Source organism: Phocoena phocoena, chromosome 12, assembly GCF_963924675.1.
Source record: "Phocoena phocoena chromosome 12, mPhoPho1.1, whole genome shotgun sequence".
In the NCBI taxonomy this organism is placed as follows: Eukaryota; Metazoa; Chordata; class Mammalia; order Artiodactyla; family Phocoenidae; genus Phocoena; species Phocoena phocoena.
The window spans coordinates 31,515,360-31,528,910 of record NC_089230.1 but is presented as its reverse complement, the minus strand read 5'-3'; the positions used below and the strand labels follow the sequence as shown (position 1 = coordinate 31,528,910).

The following is a 13,551-nucleotide window of genomic DNA, read 5'->3' as shown; positions in this document are numbered from 1 at the left end:
ATTCTTTTTCTCCTTTACTGTAACAGACAGTGTCAAATCCGAGAGTTCAAAAGTGCTTTTATTTTTCTTAAACTATTCAAGCATTTTTGAGAGGTAAGCGGGGAACTCAGAGTATCTTTTGATCAGCAGGGAAAAATTAGACACAGCCACTCAACAATTTGCTAAGAATCATCTTCCAATTCCTTGGTCAGCACTTAATTCTCGAAAATGTCGATCTGGCATTCTTCAGGTAACCTTCAGGAATCGTGGATCCTCCCACTATGCCTAATTATCTTCACATTTTCCTTTAGATTTGCTCTAAATTTTGTGACTTATTTTACGTATTAATAGTAACCACAGGATATGGGACACTAAGTCCCCAGACCACATTTAGCAAAACAAATCAAAAAGTACTACACATGTAAGCACTGCTTAGTACTGCAGAGGTAGCCCTATATTGGGGCAAAAATCCTCGGATCAAACCAGACACCTAACTTTAAATAAAAGAACACTAAGCGGTCCAGTCCAACCTTAGTGCTACAGAGTCTAAATTTTCAAAATACTATGGTTCATTTTTCATACATATTTGTTAAAGAAAAGATAACAGAATAGTATCTTCCTTACAGAATACATGACGGTGACTCTTATATAATATATGATTTTGAGTTAAAAAAAGAAAACAAACTATCTGAACTTCATCTGGGCTCCAAATGCTACAATAATAGGGAGACAAGGAGTTTCTGAGATTAGACCTATGCATGTCAGGAGTAAAGGTCACAGATGCATCCTCAAAAATGCAAGAACAAGCTTGGCTTTCTAACAGAGAAATAATAACACTAAGGAATTCTACTAATACATATCGATTACAGCTATGTCCAGTGCATCCTAAGTTCTATATCAAAATAAAGTTTCCATCCTAAAGGAACAGCATTAACATTTATCTGCAAAATGGACAGACCCAAAACAGATTATTAAGGGCAACATAGGTCCCCCTCTCCTTGTTTTTATGGCCTAGTATGGTTCAGGTATTTATAAAATAATCCTCCAACTTTGCTCTTAACTTAGAATGTGTGGACCTAGTCAATATCAGTGGAGGGGAAGTGTTTAATTACACTTCTCATGTACTAAAAGGATGTGTGTGAAAGTGTAGAGATCATACTATTTTGAGGTTAACCAGTGATGGAATTTATGCACATGTTTACACTCTACATTACGAAGGGTATAAGATGAAGTGGAGTGTTGTTGACCGCACAGATTTAAAGCTCATGTAGGAGAGCTGGCAACTGCTTCCTCTTCCTCCGTTTTGTCATTCAAGTCACAGTCATAAGAAACAGTCAAGGAAGCAGCTTTTGCCTCCAGATAGTAGAGGGATAGAGCCAGAGGAAGGGAAAAGGTGAGAGAAAAAGGCACTGACTGAGACGCAGAGAGAAGGAGTCCAAAAATGAGGATGAGGGAGGGAAGGAACAAAGGGGAGGTGATGGGAACACAGTGCTGGATGTCGGTGGGGAGGAAGGAGACCCAGGCCTTGGGGAGGCTGGGGAAGGCAAGGTACCCACCATCATGGAGCAGTGAGGGGAAGCGAGGTGGAAAGCGTCTGCAGAAACTGAAGAAGCGCCCAAACTCTGAACCCTTGTGCTCAGCCTCTTTTAGAGGCTTCTCATGGGCGGGAGGACAGTCAGTCTCAGGAGGGGCTTCAAGAGGATCCAAGCCAGAATCACAAGCCCCCCGCTCTGATGTTTCGCCCGGGGAAGGGAGCTCTAAGCTGTCTAGTGTGATCTGATCGGCCTCCCCAAAGGGGTCTTCCTCCCAAATGTCTGAAAGCAAGTCCATTTCAGGGGCTGGCAATACGTGTGGGGAAAGAGATGAAGCACAGCGGATGAGTGGTGAAGGTGGGCATGTGGAAATAAGCTATTCTCAAAGCAAACCCATGGTTGAATGTGAAATTACACAGCGGATACATTCAAAGGAGAACCAAAAGCAAGAGAGAGAAAGAGGAGAGAAGAAGTGGGTTGTTAGTGAAAACGTTTACTCAGAAGGATTGTATTAACACAGTGTCATTAGAAACTGAATTAAATGATCCATTTATAAAACAGGAAAACTGGACTACTTTTATCACATACAACTTACAGGTGATAGGCTGATGTAATTATTAATTTTCAACCGGTTGCAAACGGATCCTATGCAACTCAAATAGCATTATTACTTTTGAACCTGGTCGCTGACAAACCCTGAACGCATTAGTGAAAAGGCCAGTCGTTTACCAAAAGCAGGCAGAATTTCCCTTGGAATTTAAAAGAACTTTTCTTTTGTATCACATTATCTAGGCAGAATGGAACACAGACTTTCCGAGATTCTCAGCTCTCCTATTTCTGATGTAAGTAGCCACTCCTGGGTGTCCTGGTAGCATAATCATAACCTATCCTGACAACTTTTCAGTTACTGATAGATATCTTGTTTGCTGTGATTCCTGTTATTCTAAACTAATTTTTAATCAAATCCTTTGTGGAATATAATATTCACAAATTTTTTAACAAAGGAATGAAGAGGATCTAATGGCACGTGCTACCAGAAGCATCTGTCCTTGTAGCATAAGACAGGGCCCCCAGGGTGCCCGAGCCCTCCTCTCTGCTGGGGTTGGGGGCTGTCCGTGCAGAAAATCCTGAGACACTGGCAGTTACCTCATCTAGCAAGTTCTTTATAAATTCATGTTGCACATCTTTAAATTTTTCAAAGTTAAAATTTTGAAAACATTATAAATCCACAGGATGATTTCATTTCTTTTTCATGTTTACTTCCAATGTTACCCATTCAAAAGTTGCTTTGTGCAGACATGGAAAAGAGATCTGAAGAACTCAAAGCCACTTCAAATCAACTTCTAAGTGACTATACTTGCTCAAGGTAATATAAAATAACCCCGGCAAGTTTGAAAACACAATATAGGTTACTTCTCTGTTCACTATGGTATACACACCAAAGAAGACTGAAAGCAACACACCATCTTCTCACTCAGTATTCAAAAAACAATTACTTAAAACTTTCTTCTTCATCAGTGGTAGATTATTAATGAAAAATCATACTTTTCATAAAGACCACCTTTCTTCTTTTAAAAAATTCAAGTCAATACTACAATAAAATAATCAAGACATAGGCTACACATTAAAATTTACTTGAAACAAACCAAATATGAATTTCAAATCATCACAGTTTTTTATAATTGGGGGCTTAATTAAATAGGATAATTATAAGGATGGACAAGAGACCAATAAATTACTTGCTTGTATTAAGGTAATTTACGCTGAAATATTTTGCTTTGAACACCAACCAGAAGAAGGTTAGAGACTCAGTCCAAACCGGCAAGAGCATACACATATTTGAAAAGTGGGAAATTTTATCAACACAGAACATACAATGGCTGATTTTAAGTGAGTTCTGAAACAACAAATGCAATAGACAGCCTCTTGTCTAAATACACATTTAAAGCCACGTATTCAACTAATTAACCATACCTTTCCTTCGGTGAGTTGCACGTGTGGGGTTTTAGCTGGGCTTCTAATGTCCCTGCTGCCATCACCATCTTGTACCACAGCAGGGCTCACAGCTCCAGGGCCACGTGCTGAAACCTCCCCAGCAGGGCCAGGAAAATCCTTCGTAAGACTCCGGTCCACACCACCAATCAGAGCTAGTTGAGAATGATCATACAGATTGCTTTAGGACACTTAGCGATAAAATTTGATGAACGCCCCGCCTTCCCAGATAAACAGGCACCTCACAGACAATTAACAGAAATGGGAACACTGTTTGATCATGAAAATAATGTATCAAATAAACTCATGTTTAAACTTTTAATAAACTCTATAAGTATTCTGAATTGTAACCCAATAAATTAGACCAAGCTCTCAAGTCACAGATTTTTGAAGGATAAGACACTGATCATAGAATTGGCCAGTAGAAGGAGCTCTAAGATCAGATGAAACACCAGAGTCAGGGTACTATGTCAGAATTACAAGGTGAGCAGTATTTTAATTCTCTGGAGTCTCTTTAATCTTGCCTGAACTTATTTCTGAATCTACCTATTGCAACAAATAATTACCTAGTTATTAAAATGATTTGCTTCAATAAGTTTTAAGAATTCCTCCATAAAGGAACCTTTAATTAGAACACCAGTCGAAATTGCAACAAGACAGTAAGAGTAGATTTTAGAGAATCAACTTCTATGTTTATGTTAATATTTTTCATTTTTTCTAACCTCCCTCCTGAATGCCTCAACTTGACCTACAGTAAGTCTAATACATAAAACCCTCTGCCTTAGCAAATCTGGCCTTATGTGTTCCCTTCGTCTATCCTACAGATGTGCAGGAACATATATCGTGTTGACATTTCTGTCATATGGCAGATCAATCCAAGACGGCTTCAAATCTCAACAAGGCAAAGTGAGTAGCAACCGGCAAAAGCCTCTATCCATCTGTAGTTTCTTCCCCAAAGAAGAAACCATTGAGGTCATTTCACCAGCATAAAATGCGCTTTCCTGACACAGTGCGGCTTGCTCTGGCCCCATGCCCCTAGGGAAGCCCACTGTTTAACTTTAGGCTGCAAGCTCTTGGAGGGCAGAGACTGTGTGTGACCCACCATACTGAACTTGGGCAACACCTAGACCTCTAATCCATGTGTTACTAGAAGCCTCTTAATCCACACCCCTCACCTGCCCTGTCCAAAACTTCCTTCTTCTCAGTCTTGACTTTTTGCCAAATACACTCTCATGCTTGCACCCAGTTACTCAAGTCAGATACCTTGAAGTCTCTTCCTTTACCCCTCAACAACCAGCAAGTCCAATAGAGTCCTTGGATGTATTTCTAAATGTGGCCACTTGCTTCCATCTCTATTTTACCACAATGAGAAACTCTGACCTAGAAATGGCTTCAAATGTAATGATATCAAAATTTTAATGAATATCCAATTTAAAGTTACATAATGAAGTTGGCAAAATATTGACCCTGCATACTTTTGTTAAACACTTAATGATTTCAGTTTGCAGCTAATAATTTTTGTCAGGTCTTAAACCGTGTAGAACCCTGAGAAGTTTATAAGCCCAAGGCACAGAACCTATGGTACCAATGACTAATAGGTCTACTACCATTTGAGACAAAACCACCATGACTCTCACACCAGGATTATTCCTGACAAGTCGGCCTGAGCTTCCTCTCTCATCCTCTCTAACTGTTCTGGACATGGCATCAAGTGATTTTTGTTTTTTTTTTAAAGATAGATAGCACTGTACACATATGTGCCTCTGTAAGTGTGTACACATGTGTATGTATGTACAACACACACCCTTCAATGGTTTCCTAGAATAAAAACCACGTTCGGCACCAAGAGAATGTGACCTGCAAAGCCCCGTGTGACCTGCTCCCAGCCTACCTCTCCCTATCACTAGTCAGTTCTGACTGCACTTGCCTTCTTTCTGCTCCTAGAATGTATCAAGCTGTCCCTCAACTTTTGATCTTCAGACCTGCTACTCCTGCTACCTGGAATGCTTTATCTCCTGTTCTACTCACGGCTGCTTCCTTCTCATCCTTCAAGTCTCAACTGAAATGGTTCTTCCTCAGATATGCCTTCCTTCCCTGATGACCCAATCTGTAATGCCCGATTATACTTTCCACTTTCAGGAAATCATCAGTTCCCCTGCTCTCACATGCATCTGGGGTGTTCATGCTCTCAATGACTGATTTGCCTTCTTTCTGGCTTGAATAGCAATCTTGGAATCTCACTGTTCTAAAATAGCTATCCTAGATTAATTTTTATTTTGACATTTGATCTCTAGATATCACATTGATTTTTACTTTCTACATAATCACTAAAAGACTTAACTTGTCAAATCTTAAAGTGAAGAATATTTATGTATTTAAATAGCCTGTTTAAAAACAGGAGAAAGAAAACATAACACATATCAACAACAACAACAAAAGGTATATGGATGGTGTGGTGGGGAAAATAGAGCTCAGTACCAGGTTACAGCCTAGCTTTGCTCTGGGGGAAAAAAAGAACATAAGCCCTATCCAAATAGTTCCCTGTCTGGTCATGTATTGGCATGAAAAGCCTCCTATTTCTCACAACAACACAATAATCCTTTTGAATGGCTGGCCCATCTGATGAATTACAGTGTCCAAAGCACAAAAGGAAAAATAATGAATTACTGTGCCATGTTTGTTGCTTTTACTTGTGAAAATCATTGTCTTCAGATACGGACCCACTATAACCCTCTGCGCTAACTGCGCATACAAGATGGTGGGCTTCCTTGAGCACAGTTTATATACCTCAAAGAAAAAGCAGTAGTTTACTGCTCTTTTTAAGCCCTAAGATTCGCAACATGAGAGTTATAAAAACCTCATAGCTTAAAACAAAGGCTAAAAAGGACAGTGTTCCAGAAAGAGGAATGATTTCTCTCAGGCATTAAATGACACTGATGACATTTATTCAGCACTTGTATAAATTCTCTGTGACAAGGGGCAAGACTTGTGAAATATTTACATAACCGGGCACATTTTTTGGATTTACTTGGAAAAAGTACTCAGTTGTTGATGAGCTAGAAGATACTCTGACAACTATCGTGCAGTACGAATTCACTAAATTTAAATCACTGCATTTGGGAACGTGGACATTTATTTGAACCACAATTTATGATTCTGTTGCACATTTTTTCCTGTGGTCTCATAAAACTATATGAAAGATTCTCCAGAAGCAAGATTCAATAACTATATGTACCAAAATGCCCACCAACAAAACTTGGGAAGTATCTGTGTGTCTGGCTGGATCTGTTTTCTAAGTTTATTCCAGGAAAAATAGATCAAGGCCAAGGAGTGTCAGTCCTTCACTACTGAGAGAAGATTTTTATCTATTAGCATATCCAATCTGCTCAGTTCAGCTGATTATTTGAAACATAAGTTGTTGAAGTTCGTGTTTCAGAAAGGTATCAGTAATAACGATCAAAACCAGGTTTTTGCTGATAAACAGTAGTAAAATAGAAAATTTCCAATTTAGCATTACTATTTTTGTGTATATGTTTTGAGATTCATCAGCTCATCAGCCAAAAAATGTTGGAGAACTACTTCTGGTAGAAAGGTATCCATACCAATTCCTTGCTATTAGGTAGAAACAAAAAAAAAATTTTTAAAGCATTCTAATATAAAATTAACCTCAGCTCTTTTATAGGAAACCTGCTATTAACCCAAAATTAGACAGGTAATAAGATATATATATAAAATGAAGGGAAGCAACATCAATTTATCTCCATGTGTAATTTATTTAAAAACTACACATATGTAGCTAAGTGAGAATTCTAATAGAACAAAGTTATACATGTCTCCCCTTGGATGTAAGAACAGGTGAACAGACTATATTTCCTTTTTGTTAAACACTGCATTTGAACTAATCCTTGGAAGCTGTGAATGGTTTCCCGTATGCTAGAATGTCTGTTAAGCTTTAGTAAGGGTTTTTAAATTCAAAAATGTGATGATGCAATGGATGTTTTACATTCCTTTGAATAAAAGTTCTATATATGCCATCACACCAAAAACCCTTGGAATTACATGTTTGCCATTACTTAACAAGTTCAAGAAATTAAGTCACATAACATATATCACGATTAAGTTAGACCAGTAAAAACATCTGTCCAACATCTCATCAAAAAGAACTCAACTGATATTTGTGTGTATTTATAGTGCCAAGAAAATTTACGTTCAGAATGACAACTTCAAAACACTATAAAATTATTTTCTTATGAGTGTAAGTAATAGTATTTTATTTACTCAGGAAAAAAGAATGGCTCTCCCTCTAGGGTATTTCTGGGGATCTTATTAATAAGTATATCAACATTTTCTGATCCCGCTGGGTTAGAGAAAGATTAATGGAATCCAGAATCCGAATAAATGTGTTTACCTCCATCTAGACTCCTGGAGACCCGCTTACTAGAACTGCGTTCAAAGTGCGGTGCCGGCCTATCAATGAGGGTGCTGGCGTGGCGGGTCTGCGCTTGGGTACGGCCGCTGTAGCGGAATTTGGACCCCAAGGTCAGGAACTTGGCCTTTGGTGGCTGCTCTGGAGACACAAGCCTGTGGTGGAAAAAGGGAACAAAATTAGACTTTATGGATTTTTTTTTTAACTTTGAAACTATATATTTTAATATCTCATTTCATTAAGTATGATTATTTGGTCCAAAAAATGCTGCCTAAACTTTCTAATAAAAATCAACATTATTTATAAACCCTCCTATATACAGAGCTTTATGATAATGATAAGATGAATAAATCCTCATTCACATATTCATGAATAATGTTCTCCTCAACCAGAGCAAAAACGCAGCTGTTTTCAGTGTATATCAAAGGTTATTTATTTGTATTAACTTAAATCATTTATATAAACACATATGTCCGAATTCTTGCTCCAAGCCAGAAGTGCCAAGTAGCAGTCCATTACCATTAGTAATTCTTAATATTTATGTCTATTTCTCTGGGAAAGAACGTCTAACTCAGGAATCTGTCCCATCAAGTGATGCTGTCCCATGAAGAACACCGCACAGTGGATCTGTAGGGATGACGAACACCCTTTCTTGCCAGCACAATTGTCCTGCTTAAACCCCAGGTCCGTAATGAATGAAGTACAACTCCTGATGGCAAGTACTTCCAGACTTATGTGAAAGCACGGTTTTAGTAAGTGAGCCAATCTTGTCTGGTATACAACTGAACTTATCTTGCCTTCACTGCCTGATGAAGAGCTGGCAAAACATCTTAAAAAAAGATAATCCCAGAGCTCTTAGAGAATGTATTAAATAAGAAGATTGCAGTTGACAATTCCAGAATATGGAGAACTCCACCAAAACTTTTCCTATCATCATCCAAAGAAGAGTGGTTTCTCAAAGAGTTCTTTACCGTTCCGAGTATTACTAGCATTTCTGCTCAACTTTTAGAAATCTTCTGCTTAACGAGCAATGAAAAGAGATTCAAGTCAAGGTAAAGCTACATGTAGTAATACAAGAGGTGCTCCCCCATCAGTTCAGGATTCTCCATCATATCAACCCAGGAAAACAACGTGTTAGAATGAGACTGATGTAAAAAGAATTAATACACTCTTGGCTTTAGTCTTGTCATAGAGGCTAGCAGAAGTGTTCCTTGAAAACTTCCATTTTCTGCCAATAGATTTTCAAAGGAGACAGAGATGATGTTGCTGAGAAAGCATAATCTGAAAACGTCAGTGCCTCAAACTGTACTTTGGAAAAAGCTCTATATTCTTAAATTAGAAAGCCGGAATACTAGACATTTAGACCAGAAATTAACTCTTGTCTGTGCTCTGTAATCTCTTTCTCTAACAGTGAATGAACCTGGGACGCTGAAAGATTAAACGTCTCGACACTCATAATGAGCACCAGGGGCAGGGTGAGAAATGTGGTCATTTACCATGCACTGTCTCCTGATGGGCTGAATATGGCGGGTTTCCCTACCTTGCAATCCAGCTAGCTATGGTCTAAGAATGCCGTGTAAGAAAGCAATGATGTATAGAAAAAAGGGTCATTGGCGAGCTTATCAGTGCAGTAATTAAGAAATACTCATTCTCCTTGAAAAACAAGTTGGCTAAATCACATTTATTTTATCATCCATTCACGAAGCATGCCCTGTAGGTACTGGGAGATCAACAAGTGGACAAAAAGAGACATTTCTAAAAAATATCTCAAAGGAGAAACATGCCATCGTGACCCAAAAGGAAATACTCCTCCTCCACAAAATTTTAAAAACTAAACAAAAGACAACAAGTGCTGGCAAGAATGTGGAGAAACTGAGACCCCTGCATACTATTGGTGGGAATACAAAATGGTACAGAAGCTATGTGAGACAGTAAGGAGGCTCCTCAAAAAATTAAAAATAGAACCACCACATAAGCCGTCAGTCCCACATCTGGGTATTTTTCCAAAAGATCTGAAATCAGGATCTCAAAGAGATATTAGCATTCCCATGTTCATTATACCACGAGTCACAATAACTAAGATACGGAAACAACCTCACCATCCATCTACACATGAATGGATAAAGGAAATACAGGATATACATACAGTGGAATACTATTCAGCCATTATAATAGAAGGATATTCTGCAGTATGTAACAGAATGGACCTGTTACATTCTGGAATGTAACATCCTTGAGATGGAGTGGCCCATCTCAAGGAGGGACCTTGAGAACATTACGCTAAGTGAAACAAGCCAGACACAGAAAGCCAAGTACTACATAATTCTACCTATATGATGTATCCAAAAGAGTCAAAATTCACAGAATCAAAGACTGGAATGGTGGTTACCAGGGGCTGGAGGGAGGGTACGATGGGGAGTTGTTAATCACCCGGCAAAAAATTTCAATTAAATAAGATAAATAAGCTCTAGAAAGCTGCTATGCAACACTGTACCTACAGTCAATAATAATATATTATACATTTAAAATTTGTTAAGTGATCTTGCCACAATAAAATAATTTAAAAAGAAAAAAAAAAAGACTAGAGGCAAACAGGAGAGTGAGACTGGGTTATCGGCTACCCTTCTGCAGGTTCACTTCAGTTGACTGTATCTCAACCAAAGGCCACATCTTCCCAGAATGAGCAGCTCCATATGAGGATTTTCTCTTACTTCCAGTTTACAAAAAATATAAATCCAAGAAATACAAGGAAAATATTTTAAAGGCAGATTTAAGTCATAATGCAAAAGAGGGAAAATCGCTAACTAGAGGATTTTTATTCTGTTTATGTCAAACTGAGATAAAGTGCTTTCTTGCCCAACTGGCACTGGTGACCACATACACAAAGTATTAGATCACAGATTAATTTTCTGAGCACAAAGAAATCCTTAAGCAATTAAGCTACAATTAAACAGAAACTAGTACCAAAACAAAAAAGTGTTGACCACAAACATTTATGAGTTCTCTCTAAAAGAATCTTTTTGGTGATTTAAGTCAATGGTAATATGACTCCTCTGAAATGAGTATATTAGAGCAGTTTTGAAAATAAATAGCACACTATGCCACAAAACTAAGAATAATGATGATAATGATAAACATTATTTCATACCAGAAATGGTTCTAAGCTTGTTTCACGTGAGCTATATCATTTAGTTTTCAAAACAACCCTGTAATATAGGCACTATTATCATTACCACCATCACACAAATGATGAAAGGGAGAGACTCACAAAGGTTGAGTAACTTACCTACAATCACACATCTAGTATGTGGAGGGGCAGCATTAGACCTTAAGAGTGCAAAGCAAAAACTTTAAAGATGAAGGGTCTAGATATCACAGCTATCTAGACTGCAGTAATAGAAAACTGAGGAAACAGAGAAAAGGAAGATCAGCAAACCACACTTTGCTAAGAAAAGCAATGTTAATAAGTATGCGCCCGAATAAAAGTATGAAAGCAGACAGGACAAAAGCTATAGGAGTCTAAAAGGTCTAAGGAGATCTTCTGGGGTTTTGTGTCTTTTCAGAGAGCAAGACATGGACATGTTTATTGACCAAAGAACTCATCGAAGCCACCCACTGGGGGCACATGATTTACAAAGCACAATCCTACGTGAGGCATGAAACAAGGGATCAAGGTAGAGGAATAAAAGTTCTATATATGCTCTTTCTTGAAACAGGAGAGGTAGAAAAGAATGAATGAAGGGAGAGGGAAACGATGCTAAATTACAGACAAAAAGAGAAAAGGAGAAGATGCATGAAACCAAGAATGCTCATGACCCACAGCATCTACTATCAGAACACCTTCCAATGAAGGGCATCTGAGCAGAGGGGCCAGGGTGCCCTGGGGCTCAAGAAGACCAGGAATATTTGTGATGGTGGCACTAAGATCCAGCTGACATGGGAAATGATCTCTCTACAACTGCACCAACCCAAAGCGCTGTGTGAGTGTGTCTGCCTGGATAGTTAGGCTATTGAAAGCAACACGTGGTAGCACAGGTATAGAAATGGTGAGGTCGGGACACAGGACTCATCCAGGACCAGGAGAGTGGAGGCTGATGTGCAAAAAGGGACAGGGACTTAGCAGGGAGAACACTCCTAACAAAGTAGCAAAGGGACAGAGCACAGGGTTCAGGGTTGGTCTGGCTGGGAAAGAAGTAAGACAGGAGGGAGCGGATAAGAGCAACTAAGTGAAGCCTAAGGTGAGTGACAGTGAAAGAGCGGCAGCCGGGGTGGGAGGGTATGGTGGTGAAGGGCAACTGGAGTGAGGGACCACTGCAGAGGCAGAGCAGTTCTGAGCCAGGACTAGCATGGCACGGTGACAGAAACAGATACACCAAGAGGGAGAGCAAAGAACCATAAAGCAGTTCTAGCTGCGTCTGCCACGCTATCCACTGCCCCCTCCTAGGATCTAGAGGGTACCAAGATCTGTTTTCATGAATCCCAAGCTGTTTTCTCAAAATTACCTGTAGAAAGTATGATGTTCCACGCACACTTTCCATAACCTTTTCGCTGCCCGATGGTTTGGCAGTTTAAAGCCAATGGTGCTCTCAAACTGTTCCAGCTAGAATAAATCCATAAAACAAATCAGCATATTTCTTAAGAGCTGATTAAAAGCTACTGAAAAACATGGATTCAGATATTTCACTAAGAAGTAATTGTTCTTCTTGAAAAAGGGCAAATATCAACTACTGACATAAATTAGCTATCGCTCAATGTCCACTAAAATTCATTTTACCACCTTCCTATCGATCTTGACCACTTAGCTGATGCAAAGATAAAAGAAAAATGAGCCCCCCCCCCCAGATGTGGCAGGCACTGACTACTTTTCCTTTTCTGTGAAATTGTGGCTGTTGCTTGTTTTGTTTTATCAACAGGAATACATATATGCAAGTTTATCATCAAAAACCCTCTTTTTTTTTTTTTACCATGGAGGAATAAATAATAGTTCATTTTCTTAACATTCAATGGAAAAGAATTCTGATAGTTCGTGGCCATAAAGGAGAACACTGACAAAGCCCGATTAGATATGCCAAGGGCTACAGGACTCTGCTTACCTCTGCTGGCCTAACTTTTATGTAGAAGTTACTGCGCTTATAGGAGATTTTCAGGATTTTCGGCCAAGCAAAACGATTGATTCTCAGTCTGTCTTTGTAGATGAGAAGCCCATTAGCACACACGCCCAGCTTGATGTCCACGCCTTCTGAGTCCTGCCAACCATAAGCCATTTGACCATGGTTAGAGCTGTGAAAGTTATATAGGTAGGGAAGTCAATGATGCCCCTCAAACCATGATCAGGAATGCCAATTTAACAGGTCTGTATTTCAACTGCAGTGATCGTACACAAGTTAATAGAAACAGTAGGACATACAACACATCATAAACCTAGATATTCCTCTTGAGGGGTCAGATTTGAGATATGGCAACATGACTACAGGACACAACGTTCTTCAAAAGGCCTAACTCATATGTCCTCGAGCTCGGCTGTAAGAGCTAAAAGGGAGGAAAGGAAATAGACCTCAATTTAGACATCCTGAAGATACGGGAGATAAAACATGTTTCCTAGAGGCTATTCCAGCCCCTGGG

The 13,551-nt window shown here is 39.1% G+C and overlaps 1 protein-coding gene across 1 annotated transcript in view; it reads right to left on the bottom strand.

Moving 5' to 3' along the window:
• The window catches only part of EPB41L2 (erythrocyte membrane protein band 4.1 like 2), a 96,572-nt gene that overhangs the window by 23,722 nt on the left and 59,299 nt on the right, over window positions 1-13,551 (bottom strand). Inside the window, exons 8-11 of the mRNA XM_065889232.1 lie at window positions 13,023-13,175; window positions 12,432-12,529; window positions 7,912-8,084; window positions 3,486-3,658 (exon numbers count right to left, since the gene is read on the bottom strand). Of these exons, the coding sequence (XP_065745304.1) occupies window positions 3,486-3,658; window positions 7,912-8,084; window positions 12,432-12,529; window positions 13,023-13,175 (597 nt within the window). The remainder of the gene's footprint in view (window positions 1-3,485; window positions 3,659-7,911; window positions 8,085-12,431; window positions 12,530-13,022; window positions 13,176-13,551) is intronic.